The sequence below is a fragment of the Canis lupus genome, chromosome 12 (genome assembly GCF_048164855.1).
Source record: "Canis lupus baileyi chromosome 12, mCanLup2.hap1, whole genome shotgun sequence".
NCBI lineage: Eukaryota > Metazoa > Chordata > Mammalia > Carnivora > Canidae > Canis > Canis lupus.
In genome coordinates, this window is record NC_132849.1 from 42,433,776 (window position 1) to 42,448,526 (window position 14,751).

General features: G+C 49.3%; 1 protein-coding gene and 1 long non-coding RNA gene across 7 annotated transcripts in view; one reads left to right on the plus strand and one right to left on the minus strand.

Annotated features, from left to right (window-relative positions):
• Positions 1-14,751, minus strand: part of PLB1 (phospholipase B1) — a 137,248-nt gene that overhangs the window by 11,447 nt on the left and 111,050 nt on the right. For 4 of the 6 annotated variants that reach the window (XM_072771339.1, XM_072771340.1, XM_072771338.1 and 1 more), the window contains 9 exons: positions 13,114-13,179; positions 9,671-9,731; positions 9,079-9,137; positions 7,345-7,412; positions 7,058-7,101; positions 6,763-6,862; positions 2,978-3,029; positions 1,944-2,024; positions 488-553 (listed from right to left, as the gene is read on the minus strand). In XM_072771339.1, coding sequence (XP_072627440.1) covers positions 488-553; positions 1,944-2,024; positions 2,978-3,029; positions 6,763-6,862; positions 7,058-7,101; positions 7,345-7,412; positions 9,079-9,137; positions 9,671-9,731; positions 13,114-13,179 — 597 coding nt within the window. Of the gene's footprint in view, positions 1-487; positions 1,099-1,943; positions 2,025-2,977; positions 3,030-6,762; positions 6,863-7,057; positions 7,102-7,344; positions 7,413-9,078; positions 9,138-9,670; positions 9,732-13,113; positions 13,180-14,751 lie in introns of those variants that run through there. The other 2 variants (XR_012004992.1, XM_072771343.1) reach the window with 2 other exon arrangements.
• Positions 5,787-14,751, plus strand: part of LOC140601911 (uncharacterized) — a 39,768-nt gene continuing 30,803 nt past the window's right edge. The window contains exons 1-2 of the long non-coding RNA XR_012004994.1: positions 5,787-6,364; positions 6,813-6,891. This is a non-coding gene — a long non-coding RNA (uncharacterized lncRNA). The remainder of the gene's footprint in view (positions 6,365-6,812; positions 6,892-14,751) is intronic.

The window sequence follows — 14,751 nt, forward strand, 5'->3', positions numbered from 1 at the left end:
GGCCATTGTGGGGGATATCAGTTACTACTGGAAGGAACCTAGGGCCTCAGCTACAATCAAACTTCCTCCTCCCCAGTTGTTTTGCCAATAAAGAAACTGAGCCACAAGGAGGGGATGTGACTTGTATTTGCTGTCTTCTTTAATGGCTCACTTTATAGCATGGGAAGCTGAGACACAAGCTGGTTGGCCCAAGTCGCATTGCTAGGAAGCCACCGTACCTGGCTCCAGACTCGGCCAGTTGGCTCCAGAGGCAAACTCTTCGCCACCCAACAATACAGTCTAATTCAGTCAGAATCTCTCTTACAGAGGAGTTTGGCATCTGCCCCGCCCCCTGCTCCCTTATCTCCCCTCCAGGTGTCTGCTCACAGGGGGGCTCTGCTCAGCATGTGTCTCACTGAACACAGCTTTCCTAGATGTACCCAGTGAGGGAGAAGGTTGGATGCTGGAAGGAAATGGGACCCAGACACCGGCTCTTGCTCTTCCCTACCTCCTCATAGAGGATGTCCAGGGCCTGTTTGATATGCCAAACATACTCCTCGGCTGAGCGGGTTTCCTGTGAAGAGAGCAGGGGGCTCTTGTCAACCCCAGGGTAGTGGTCTTATGACAAGTACAAGAGGGCTTGGGGTGATGGCACAGTGGGGCTAGGATGGTACCAGACAGGCTGAGAAGCCCAGCCCTTGTTCTGGGGGATACTGGTCTTCCTTTGACCCCCTACTAGCCACCGTGAATAATCCCCACCCCACCTCTATCCACAGTATCTCAAATGCAGAGGCAGACTCTGACCGTGCTGGGCCCTGCCTCTTCTCTGGTCCCATCTGTCACCAGCCTCAGGCCTCTGAACCATGTCTGTGCCCTGAGAAGTGCACACTCTTTCTTTTGGGCTAATGGCCCATGCTGGCCCCATTACCTCCCCCTAACTTCTATCCTTTTGACTTGGTTCAAGAGTCTCCTCCTCTGACCCATTTCTCGACTGGAGGCTGATTTAGCCTGAGTTCCTAAAACATGACCTGAGTTAATCCTGGTGGTGGTCTTCAGGTCTTTTCCACAAAAAGATGCTTTCAGGAGTACAAATCTGACTTTGCAGGAGGGGCTGGTATTCTGGGGATAGTAGAAGCATTTTCCTGTTACCAAGTGTCCACAGGCAGCTCTGGGGTCTCTTCTGGCCTCCTGGACCCTCTTGAGTCCAGGACACAATGGCATTTAATCCCTTGAGGTTGGGTCATTTCTGCCTCTAGAGGCTGGGCAGTAATGGAGAGGCTAGAGGGGAAGAGGCTACGGAGTGGGGGAGGGTAATTCTCATCCAGACTTCAGTAGATGGTCTGAGCCATGAGCAGTGATACGTGCTTTATTCCCCTGCCTGTGACTCCAAACATTCTACCGAGGTGTCTGAGTTATGGCAGCTGCTCTTTTCTGGCCAAATAAAATACAGGACATCCCCAACTTTGAACAAGATGTATTCCAAAAGTTACAGCTCCCCAAAGACTTTAAGTCTGGACATATTTCCCCATAGAAACAACATCAGGAATAGGTTTGTAGGCCGGCTGGCTGAGGCCGGTTTGCTCACGATGTTCTTGGGGCAACAAGCCATCCTACTGGGACTGGTTTAATTTTATCCAGCCTTGTCGATGACATCGTTTCAGCCTCTCCTTGCACATATGTGCACACGCACACACCATAAAAACATCAAAAAATGGGTAGGGATTCCAGCACATGTGGGGTGAGGCTTGCTAGTTACGCACTGGATACCAAAGAACAGTATTTGTGTACATAAGAGCAGTGCCTGAAGACTGGGTGCATCTAGACACTTCTGGAGTTGGGGAACCAATGCAGCCACTGTCCTAGGGGCCACTCAGCAGTGGGAAAGGCCCAGGTCTGCCCAGGCAGGGTGGGGTGCCTGGGACAGCAGGCCAGGGTAACTTCCATGGCGTTCGGCAGGGGCCTACCGGATTCTCGCAGTAATGACACATGTCGTTGCTCCCAATGAAGAGCGTGATCAGCTTCCAGTCACTCTCTAGGTCGATTTCCTGAAGGGACAGAAGGCGCTGAGTCCAAACTTTAGTAGTGGCGGAGGAGGGGGAGCATATGTAGTGATGGTCACCAGGCTAGACAGCACTGCTCCCCACTTCACCCTCTTGTGCCCCAGTGGAGAAAAGATACCAAGTAGAGGGTCTCTGACTTTCACCTTGGTGCCTGGCAAGGAGCTCCAGAGAGCAGGCTTCGTGTGTGCATGTGTGTGTGCCTGCTTACACAGGGGAGGATGACTATTTTTCCTTTGAAATCCTAAGAAAGCTGCAGTACATCATGGAACGTATTAACATACCCATGAAATGTGATCTAAATGCCTTCAAAGGAGCAGGAGGCAAAAGATGGAACTAGAAACACAAGCCCCGAACTGCCTCTTGGTAGAGCTCTTCTGGTCTGAGTCCAGGGAGAGGGGACTGGTGGAGACAGGAGGAAGAACCTGGCCTGGAGGAAGGGGTGGGGGGAACGGGGAGGCCCTCAAGGAGCCTGCCTTCGGCTAAGCCACCACCATAACAGGAGTCCTGCCAGGCGCTGAATTCTGAATTCTAAGGCCTAAACACAAAGCATTTTTACAAGTGCCAGTGAGAAATCTTCGAGGGGCTGGGTGAGCGGGAAGGAGGAAGGATTGGAATGAGCAGCCTATTTTTAGAATTCAGAGTTTACATAATAGGGCTCCGCAAAGCCAATTCTTGGGAAAGGTGGGAAACTGCCAAAGGCCAAGGCCAGCTCCGCTCTCTCCTGTGATGGCCTCGGGGTGGGGTACAGAGCCTGAGTCAGGAAGGGGCAGCAGACAGGGTGCATCGGTGGTAAGGCCTGCTTCCCCAGGCTCATTTGATGCCTCTTCAAGACCAGCAGGGGCTTAAATGGTGCAGAGCGGGCCCTTTTGGGGCCAATGCAACCCACTCCAGATAGCTGGAAACAGCCCTTTCAGAGTGGCCCAGGGTCCTGTACTCACGGGGTGGTTTTTCATTCGCTCCACCAGGTCCCGGGCCTGGGCCGGCATGTCCCTAGATGAGGAAGAGAAAGGAACTTCAGAGCTGGCTGCAAAGCAAGAGCTCAGGCTGTAGGATTTGGGCCTGGTGACACAGGTGCTTCAAGGAGAGAAATTCATATAAAGCTTATTCCTTCAGAATGCATCCTAAGGCTTTTCGAGTCTCAAGAAATCTCAACCTAGTAAAAATTGAAGATTGGCCAGGGACCTTGAAGCCACACAGATGCAGACCCTGCCAAGGGCTAGTGTGCATCCAGCAACCTCCTTCTGCAGGCCTGGTCCTCCCCCCACAGCCACTGGGGTTGGGATTTGGTCAGCTTTCCCGGAGGGATGATCCCTTACATTCCACTCAGCTCTTTCACTGCAAGCTGAGCCTGTTCAGATCTTATTCGGCTGCCTGTTTTAAAAATAACCTTTTGTATATTTGAAAAAAGTCACAGCCTTAAATTATCCCTCTGCCTTTTTCTTTTCAGGCGTCATGACTCCTTAACCTTCACTTCTAAATCCCACTCTCTGTTCCTTTAATCCTTTTTTCTACTCTACTTACTTTGGACTTCTACACCATTCCCCATCTTCTAGATCTTTCTCCCTGCCAGCACAAGAAGCTGGGGGGAGGGGGCCAGGGAGACAAATCCGGACAGGATTAGCTTTCCCTTCATCTTCCAGATGTCTGCCACGAATATGGAAAATGAACACTCTGGGTAAGAGCTAAGCATGTTGATGGAACAGTACTCAGCAGTAAAGACGAATGAAGTGCTGATACACACAACATGAGTGCGTCTCAAAATGACTTGCCAGGTGACTGAAGTTAGGAGTACCTAGTGGAGGATTCCATTCACATAACATTCTAGAAGATGAAACTGATCTCTAGAGACAGAAAGCAGGCCAATGGCTACCTGGGGCCCAGGGAGTGGGGTAGAGATGGGAGCAGCAGGAGGGAGAGATGGATTACAAAGGGCACAGGGGGAAAAACAAAAACAAAAACAAAACAAAACAAAAAAAAAACGAAGGGCACAGGGAAACTTTTGGATGTGATAGGTGTTATGTGGATTCCAGTGATGGTTTAACAGCTATGTACATATGCCAGGCTTATCAAATTGTATACATTAAATATGTGCAGTGAAATGCAGAGAAGTTATACTTCAATAAACCTGGTTTTTAAAAACAGGTAAGTATTTGAAAAGCTATGTCCGAAAAGGGGCACAGCCATTGGAGGTTCCTGTGGAAGGGGTCATAAAAGCAGTAACTGGTAGAAGATGGGTATTTTAAATCTTCGCCTGTCCATGATGAGCTGGGCACATGGCTGAGCACACATGGTACCTCCCCTGCCCCTATTTCTCATTTATATATCCAGAATCACAGCCCACGGATTATTGCTATTGATGCAATACATTGGGAAGCTAGAAATCAAGCCTGTCCCGGGTAAAAGGGACCCCAGAAGTGTCTATTACCTTCCAGTAGGCTCAAGATGTGAGAAGGGGAAGTCATGGGTGATAAGCCCTCATGAGTGTGAGGGGAAGTTAGGAGTGCCCACTTCCTCCCCTCTTCCCAGCTGTGTTCTTCACACCCTACAGGCTCAGAGCAAGTCCAACCTCCCTGGTGAACCTTCTCTCTCAGCACCTTTATCCACCTCTTCTATTTCCTTTTCCAGTCCTGGAGTGAAGAGCACTGCTCTGGAAGTTTTGGGTTCTCCTCCAACTTGGTGACTAACTTGCTGTGTGAGCTCACCCAGGTTACGGAACCCTGCTAGGGTCGAATTTCTTCATCTTTCAAATGAGGAAGTTGGATGACAGGAGTCCTGGGGTTCCCTCTGGGTCTGCACCTGTATTTGGGCTGCCCAGCTCACACATCACACTGTTCTCTTTCCTACTACTCGGAAATACAAAGTCACTGCAGTCTGCACTGTTGCCATATGCAACACTTTTTTTCTAAAAGTTACATCCTGTTTAGTTTCCTTAAACTAGACAGCAAACTCTTTGAATAGGCAAGGAATTCACCTTTTGATCCTTTTATATCTTTTAGTAACTACCTTGGGGCTCAGTCCTTTGAAGACTTCTGTGACTTTTTGCTTACTGAGTGATGGAAGTTAGATGTTGAAAAAAACCTTGAAACTAGGGATGCCCGGGTGGCTCAGTGGTTGGACGTCTGCCTTCGACTCAGAGCATGATCCAGGTCTGGGGATTGAGTCCCACATCAGGCTCCCCACAGGGAGCTTTTCCCCCTGTGTCTCTGCCTCTCTTTGTGTCTCTTATGAATAAATAAATAAATCTTAAAAAAAAAACCTTTGAAACTAAAATATTCCTAATAATGACAAATATTTTTGGGGGGTACATGCATTAGATAATATACTCTGTATTTTCCGTAGGTCATTAATCTCATTTAATTCTTATGACAACGCTGAGAAATAGTACTATTATTATCTCAAATTTATGGATGAGGAAACTAAGACTGAGACGATAAGTGGCTTGCCCAAGGTCACAGAGCTAGCAAGTCTGTGGAGCCAGGATCTGAACACAGACGGTCTGACCCCAGGTCTCATTATCCCAGTTGCCCTTCTGTGGTATTTATCTTTCTCTTGAGGGGCACTCATCCTTATCTGGCACCATACTAAATGACACTGCAGAGAGAGGAGGGTTACAGAACAACTTTCAAACCTTGCTTACTTAAGTCAATGGCTTGCTCCCCTTTCCCTTATCACTGGACATCAGAGATGCTAGCAAGGAGCTGCGAGTCTCAGCTACCTCCCCTCCCTGGCTCCTGGTGGAGGCACCGAGCAGCACTCAAAGGAGCAGGTGGTAAGAGAAGTAAAGCAAGAAAGGGGCCAAATGTCAGCAGGCTGAGGAATCCGCCCCTGATTAATAGAGCCGGGCTGTGTAATTAATAGTAGAATGATGATGGTGGTGGTGGTGACAATGACAGCAACAACAGTGATGAGATGTTGATTTTATGGCCCTGTGAAGCCCAGCTCTTTTGCAGAAAAATAAGTTCTTCCTGCTTCTGACGTTGAGGAACTGCCCCGGCTTCCTGTGGCTCAGAGACTCACTCGGAGCGTGGGGCCCTCCTTACCACGTCGGAAAGGAACGCTCCGTGTAAACAGAATGAGTCAAGCCAGTGTCGTTTCCCTGGTGATCTGAGCGCAGCAATCCTTCTACAAAGCAAATACCCAGCACACTCTGTGCAGAAAAATCAATGAACTCTGTCAGGCATTCCAGCGTTAATTATCTGGGTTGTTGTCAACAACAGAAATCGGAGTGAAAACAAACAGCCACCATGCTGTTCTGGGGGCCTTAACATCTAACCCCCCAGTGTCAAAATACAGCTCTCTCAGACTCAAGGACTCTAGGTTCCGAGGTGAGGGTGGAGAGAGGGAGGGTGGCTGTCCATGGGGCCGGGCTGTGAGTTCTCAGCAGGCTGCACACTGGTTCCCAGCCTCCCTGGGGCCAGGAGGTTGGCTGGAGTCAGCAGGTGCTCCTGCTGCCGGGGTGACAGCCCAGGGGGCCTGTCATTTGGGCCATTTGGGAAACCTTCTAAGTCTCAGTGTCTTCCTGCTGGTACCCCCCTCAAAGGTGTGAGGATTCCGGGAGGTAACCCACGTGAGGGGTCGGGCACGCAGCAGGGCTCTGTGCACAGCCACTTTCATGGCCCATCTGGGCCCAGGCTCCCAGACAGCACCCTTCTCTCCTCCTCCCATTCCCCACCCTGATCTCTCAGGCTCTCCTCTGCCCCCTCCTGTACCCACAGCTACTCACCTAGCTCTGGCTCCTTCCATGGCTACATTCAGCCCTGCTGTCTCCTCTAGGGTACCGGTGGAGAACCCGAGGATGTGAGGGTTGAACTTCTTCAAAATGTCTTTTAAAAGGGTGAAGCAGACAGCAAAGGTGAGAGGGGAAGGGGGCCTTGGGGCTCAGGGGTGGGGTAGGCTGATTCTGGGTCTTTTCAGGGCTGGCTGACTTCCCTCGCTGCAGATCACTTCTCAGCCCTTGCTCGGGGTTGGGGGAGGCCCTGGCCCAGCTGTAGCAATGGCACTTCAATGTTGCTACTTACTGGGCAGTGTGGTGTGGGTGTCCAAGATGCCGTCCCCTCCAATGCTGAAAAAGAGAAAGCACATGAGTTAGGATGACCCTGGCCTGCCACTCCATCAGCCATCACATTTCCAAGTCAGAACATTTCTGAGTCTGCCCCCGGCATGTGGTTCCCACCATGCTCAGGACTGACAGGAGCATCAGGGAGCCTCCTTGCCTCTAGGGCCAGAGCCTGGGAACCCAGGCTCATCTCTGGAGGGGTGCCCAGGGGAACATCATCAATTGAAAATGAGTGGAGAACATCCTCACCTCCAAGAGAGTCCCCTCCAGGATGTGGATAGGTCGCTGGAGTTGCTTGATCGGGCTCTGAATGCTGTCTATGAAAGGCAGAGAGAAGCCTCCAGAACTGTGCTGGGCCCAGGCCCAGGCCAAAGGTGCTGAGAAGGGCCCCCAAGACCCTGGCAGAGCAGCTGGGACCTGGATTTATCTTTTCTGAGGATGGTACCAGGGTTTCTCCAGGCCATGTGATCTCTGCATTGTCTGGACTCCCCCCTCCTCTACACACAACTAGTACCTAAGGCCTGGAAGGACCAAGATTCTTCCCTCCCAACCTCTCGAGCTTCCACCCTTTCTTTTTGTCCTCTGTGCTACATTCCTAGGTGAGGCTCTCACCTCCTTGCCATGGACAGCACTCTGGCCTCCCACCTGACCCCACTGTCTCCATCTTCCCTTCCCACTGGAGTGCCCACCAGCTCGTCTGAGCCCACCTCTTTCTTTACATCCCCAACCCCTGCTGGGTTTTGCCTTTCAGTGGGTCTCTCTTACCCATGGGTCCAAGCCAAACCCTTTCACTAACATTCTCAATTCACCATAGTCTGGTTCCCATTTCCTTTCCCTAGTTCAGTCTCTGCTTTCTGGTCCACACAAACCCTCAGGTGTAAGCGAATCAATCTGAAACAGGAGGGCCTTGGACCAGCCCTACTCAGTTGCCACCCATTCTATCCCTTTTGTGAATGCTGAGCTCCCTCCTTTCCAGCCCTTAAATCTCTTCCTTCTCCCATCCCTTCTCAGTTTCTATCTCCTGTATGTAGCTTTCTCTAAATGCCTTAACTTAAAAAAAGAGAAATTCCTCTTTGAAACTTACAAAATACATATTCACCATAGCTAGTGAAATGATACAAAGATTCCTTTAAACATTAATAATCTACCCCTACCTTATTCATCTCACCTTCTGCCACAGGTTCTAGATCCTTTCCTTGCCCCTTACCCACATGTACACATCACCAGAGCTAATTAATGCTTAAGACCCTGGGCTATATCCTCCCAGAGCTTTCTCCACGTTTATATCAAAATTAACCATGTTCACACACACATGGGGAAGTTGTTTTTCTAGAAACAAGAACCCGATCTGAAAAGCCTATGTGTCACCTACATGATTACGTATCTCCTTCTGCATAAATTGCTTATTTTCCCAGCTTGACAAGTTTCTGAAGGGTTATGACTACATCTCAGAATTATTAGCAGAATGTCTTGTGTAGAGCAATAGCTACATAGTTGGCTAATATAATTCGTGTAGAGAAACTACACTATATGTAGGAATTGGGCTCCTTCTACTCCAAAGAACACATCTTAAAATGGGGTGGGGAGGCGCTGGGCAGTGTGTGGGTAATCTCCCACCCCCTACTCTGTGAGCCTGGGTAGTTGGAGATGATTTTCCTGATAAAGGCGGGCATTCTCAGATAAATCTGCCATAACATGCAGATGAAATGCTTGGAAACAGCGGGGAAGCAGGGATGGAGGGGCACAGTGTCATAGAAGAGTTGATATTTGAACAGGTCTGTCAAAGGGCAGAGGGAAGAACATTCTAGATTGCCCAGTGAGGTTTTGTGGCTGCCTGGTGGTATTTCAGTGCCTGACACAGGTAGGTTCTCAATCTTGTTAGCTAAATGCTGAACGCAGAGCCAGTGTGGAGAAAGAACGCATTCAGTGCAGGGCCTGGCTGGGTTCCGGGGTGCCCAGGGCCCGTCCCAGCTCAGTACTCACAGTCAGCGCGTCACCCATGGCAGCCACCACTTTGATGTCTCCTGGCCGGAGCACGTGGACTAGGGGAGATGGGCAAAATGACAGATGGTCATGGGGAGTCTTCCTTTTAAAGTATATGCTTGCCTAGGAGTCAGATTCTGCTCCAGTCCCATAGGCTTCTTTCTAACCTAAGGTTTAGCCAATTTGCCTCTTTCATCCGTTTGGAGCAACCAAGGCACTGAAGATAATGGGCTTGATGGCTACTGTCCATTGTGAGAGGAGCCACATTCATGCTGGGGTGGTCCAGGGAGGTGCTAGCTGCGGGAGTTGTGAGCATAGGCAGATGGGACACCATCCCTGACTGTACCTTCCCTGCTGGGGGAGGAGGCCTAGGGCCTGCCACGGGGACTAAACAAATGGAGACGAGAAGTGTGAGCTGTGGAGAGCCCAGGTGGTCACAGGCTTCTCGTGGGCTGCCCACGATCTGGGCTGCATTGCATGGGAATCTGCAAGTTCGCCTCAAAGCCCTGAGGTGTGTCTGTCAGGTGTCCCACCAACTCGACACTTAGCCAAGTCCTTAGCTGCAGGGGGTAATGATGATGTTTTCACTCACCTGAAGTGGGGACACTGTTGGAAGGAGTCCACTCTGTACACAGGAAGTCGCTGCCCCAGTTCTAAATTAACAGGAGGAAAGATACAATGCCCAGCACTCACTGCGCAGGGAGGATAGCTTGAGAACAAGGAGAAGTAACTAAGGAGTTTTTGGTGGAGGCTAGAACTACGCCCCCCTAGGGATCATGTGTGGGCAAAAACTGTTCATTATAGATGGTCTGAGAGGGGAATTAGGAGAAACTGGGCATCTGCCCGCCCCTATGCACAAAACACATTATACGTGGGGCACACGTATGCTGCTCATACAGCTTTTCCCATCTCAACTTACGTGGAGCTGGCAGCCAGAGCAAAGGGATGGGGGAAGAGTGAAGTGCTACATGGGTGATCTCCCAAAGGAATGTAGACCTGGATGCCTCATAGAAGATCACACATAGGTTTTGGTGTTGCTGTTTAACAATGAAGCTAATGGACACTGATTATAATGCTGGGCTGCAACAAAAATTGGAATATTTTTAGGAAAATACCATGAAATTTTTATAATTATAAAACTCCTGGCTTTTGCACATCTTCTATATACATGCATCTACGTTTTTGCGAGTTTAACTTAATAGCCAACCCGTTCCTTATGTGTATATACGTTAGTGCCTATGTAGCCTGGATGCCTTTAGTCAAATTCCCTTGTCTCTGGGATGCAGAGCACATTTTCCAGGTACTGGAGGAAGGGATGAGGTGGGAAGCAGAGGCACAGAAATGACCGGTGTTAGTAAGTTGGAGGAGAAATAGAGTCTCTTCCCTAGAGTCCCAAATACTTGCATGTCCCCAGGAGGGGCTGAAGGACAAGCCCAGTGCTGAATGCACAGTAAGGCTTTGCAAGCAGGTGATAACTGTGCGACTGATTCTCTGGGGATGTGATTGCCAGAGGCTTTGGGAACTCATCTCTTCTGTTTAGTCAGAAGATGTTAAAGACAAGCCTTATCAAAAAGTCTCCTCCCTCCTCCCCCCCCCAAAAAAAAAGTCTCCTCTCCCAAGGGAGCAAATAATGAAATGCCCTTTAAATATTATTTGCTTGGAAAAATAAACAAATAAATATTATTTGCTTGGGATGCCTGGGTGGCTCAGCAGTTGAGCGCCTGCCTTAGGCCCAGGGCGTGATCCTGGAGTCCCGGGATTGAGTCCCACATCAGGCTCCCTGCATGGAGCCTGCTTCTCCCTCTGCCTCTCTCTCTCTCTCATGAATAAATAAAATCTTAAAAAAAATTATTTGCTTAATCTGATATACTTTAGTTTATTCCAAGAGATTGTTCAATTCATCAGGCTGATGTGGAAATTCTTTTGAAATCAAGAACACACTTGTGTGCAGGCGACAAATATCCAGGGAAAAGTAGTTGAAAAGAAAAAGTTCCATAGCCGTGAACATGAGAAGTATCTCAGATATCTGGTGAGCCAGAGACATGCACATCCCATGCAGATTAAGACACAGGCTGGACTTTGAGCATGCTCCTCTGTCATAAGGGGAGAAGCCCACCCTGTACTCTATAGCAGTGCACCTAAATCCCCTGGGAGGGGGTCTTGATGTTAAATGCAGATGCTGACTCCATAGTCTCCGGAGGTGAGGCGGTGCTCAGGACTCTGCATTTTTAACAAGTTCCAGGTAATGTTGATGTTGCCTGTCGGGGGCTACTTTAAATGGCAAGATGTAAGCGACAACACCTTCTCGGCCTGGGTTTTAACTCTTAGCAGCAGAAGTAAAGGTCTGCGAGTCTGTAAGATCTAAGAGGGTGGGCAGACACCCACTCTGCTCACCTTGGGTACCCAGCACTTGGCACAGTGCCTACCCCACGTAGGAACCCAATAAATCAATAAGAGGGTAAAGAAAGAAGTGCTGGATTGACAAGATGCAGCTGACATTTCAGTTCTAGTGGATTTGGTCCATGGTTTGCCTGGGACAAGCCCTCCACTGGGCTGAGAGAGGATCCAGGAAAGCTGGGCAGTGGTTTTACTTCAGCCATGAAGCTCTCATGGCTCATTCCCCAGAGTTCAGCATCTAACAGTCCTCCAATGGTTGCATATAAGTTAGTCTCATAGTACTCCAGCTGGCTTATAAAGCTCTGTCCTCAATCATTCCTGCTGCTCTCAATCCATTTTCCACACTGGTCAGGGAGATGTTTTTTTTTTTTTTTTTTTTTTTTTTAGGGAGATGTTTTAATAAGGTGTACCAGGTGGTGTCCCCCTCTCCTGGGACCTCCAGTGGTTTCCCACATCTTTCCACCTGAAGCCCCACCTTCTTTCTCAGAGACTGAGATTCCGTGTGACCTGGGCCTTGACAATCCCTCTGATCTCCTCTCCCCACTCTCCACCTTATTTGCATACCCACAAGCCACTCTGACCTTCTTTCTCTTCCTCTAATATCCCAGCTGAGTCTCACTTCTGAACCTTTGCACTCATACACCTGCCTGGGACTCCACCTCTGGCTCTCCAGATGGACAGAGTCTTCTCATTGTGCACATCCCAGCTCACATCTCCCCTCCTCAGAGAGACCTGACCTGCATAGCTCGTGGGAACTTGGCGTCTCTCCTTTGGCCCATCATGCTTTCTCCCACCACCTTCCTCACAGCTGTCCCCACAGCTGAAATGGTCATGTTGAGCTATTTATTGGATGCCTCTTCCAGCAGACTGTAAGCTCCTTGAGGGGTAGGACTCATCATCTGGTCTCCTGCTCTATCTCCCTGGAACACTGCCAGTATGATGACAGAGAAGATGCTCAGTATGGAATGACCTCTAACTTCCCAAGAATTCCCACCAGCCCCTAGCACGAGACTGTAAATACCATAGGTACTTGGCTGAAACTGTTGATTGAGCCCCTGTCCTGGTGGCTGACAGCTCTGGTCTGGAACGGGCCTGCACTGTAAGGCCTGGTGTGGCCCAGGATCTCCCAGGCTATCTTTGGAATAGCAGTCACTAAAGCCATGGGCTTTGCATCTTTTGGGGTTCCTCAGAGCTAGAATGGTTGACTTGAACCAGACAAGCCCTGGGACCCACCTGGGGATGTGTCAGCTTCCTACTGGGCCAAGAATGAAGATTCTTCCCATCAGTTTCCACCTTGCTAGAAGTTACGGCGCGTCATACCCACTGCCTCCCCCTCACCCCTTCTTGAAAAGCTGAGCTGCCTAATCAGGAATGAGTTCTGTGCAAAGGTTGAAGAAAACCAATCCACAGGCACTTCCTCTAGTTGGTTGCTGATCTCAGGAAGCACTTGAGAACATGTTAGGACAATCCTGGGATTTCATGGTTCAGGAATTTTTTTTTTTTTTTTTTTTTTTTTACATTCCAATTTCTAGTACGTAAGAAAGGTACATTTCTGCTTAAGCTCTGTACCACACCCCTGAGTCACAGGCAGGTAGAAATACTTTGTTCCTGAGAGAGGCAGATGTGTGTCAGGTTTACCTCAGTGGCCGGCTTGGTAGGGTAGGTATAGTTGCTGTTCCGGGGAGTTCTCAGGAAGGGCTCATTCTACAAGAGAACAGAAACCGCAAGGAGAGGTTATCGGACAGCATCGAAGATTACTTAGGAAAGGGGACTAAGAATCCTGTCATCCAGATTTATTTAACATTTCTTTCTTCCTGCATATAAATAGTAAGAATCATATAAACATAATTTAATTCATTCTCTAGAGGGTTCTACATAACAGCTCTGGCAAGGGGGGCACAATAAATGGCCTCAGAAGTGTTCCATGTGTGTTCTACTCAGGGCTCTAGGGTTTGCCTTTTATCCTAGCAATGGAACATCCACCTAATCCTCAAAATGAGCTGTTTTCTTCCCTTCACAGTCTTTCTGGCAAGAGATTCACATCATGGCATTTTTGTCTTTTCTGGAAAATATTATCTATATAATTTTTTTTTTTTTTTTGCCTCCTCAGAACTCTGTGTCTTACTCTCTTTCAGGTTAGATTCATATGGTTGGGTTCATAGATTTAGGCCATGTTTTTATTGTGAAACATCTTCTTCGTTCCCTACCCACCTACTTCGCGATCGGTTTGCTCCTAAGCCCAGTCAAGATCAAGTCTATTCAGTTGCAGGGGAGGGTTAGTTGTAGTAGGAAGAAGGAAACGCAGGCAAAGGAGAAACCGGGGAAAAGCAAGGTAATGAGAAAATGTGAAAATGAGATGAAGCAAGAAAGCATTAATCAGACCGAGACCAGGAATCAGCAAGTGACCCTGGGCTGTCAGCACTTTGACAAGATGTGCTCAGTGTCTAACATTTGGGAATAAAACGGGAATGAGAAAGAAGAACTAAAATGTTGGAGCAGAGGGCACTGGGGATCAGATCCAGGACCTGAAAACTGATTGCCTGTGGGCTCAACCTAGGCAGGAGACATTTTGCTTTGTTCTGCTTTATTTGGGCCTGATGTTAAAAAAAAGAAGGATGTGGTGGAGGAGGAGAGAAGAGTATGAATGCTTTAAGAAGTCTTCAGTTCTGGCCCTACCCCTTCCTCTGGTCCCATACACGGTGCTGTTCACCCAATCACGTTCCTGCCTGGCATGGCATCTGAGCTTGCAACCTGCCTCTCCCGAGAGCCCCCATTTTATAGATGGGGAGCAACTGAAGCCTGGGCTGGGGGAGGGGCCAGGTCCAGGAGAGAGCAAGTAGTAAGGGCCTGTCAAGTCAGACCTACTCCTCACACTGGAGTCAGGCCAGTGAAGACGCTTGTTGGGTAGGCAGAGAGGAAGAGGAAGAGAGGGGCTCAGCCATGGCCTTGGCACTCCCAGCCCGTGGCACAGGCCCTGGCTCCCTGGGACACCATCCGTCTCTCCTTTCCTCTGAGTCCTGGCCTTCGGAGCTGAATCTCGGGCCAGGGGAGTACTGAGGGCCAAGGGCGGGAAGTGTACAAGGCCAAGGAGCACTCACAATGGCATGTCACTGTGGCTCACTGAGCAGCCCCCGTGAGCATTCCCATGTGAGGAGGGCAGTGTGGGAGCATTCTACAAAAAACTGACCCATGTGGGTAAGCCCCCATGTGTTCAGGGCCCTGCCCCAGGTGCTAGAATAGAGGATAAAAAGAGGCTTACAAGCCAGTCGGGCAGCA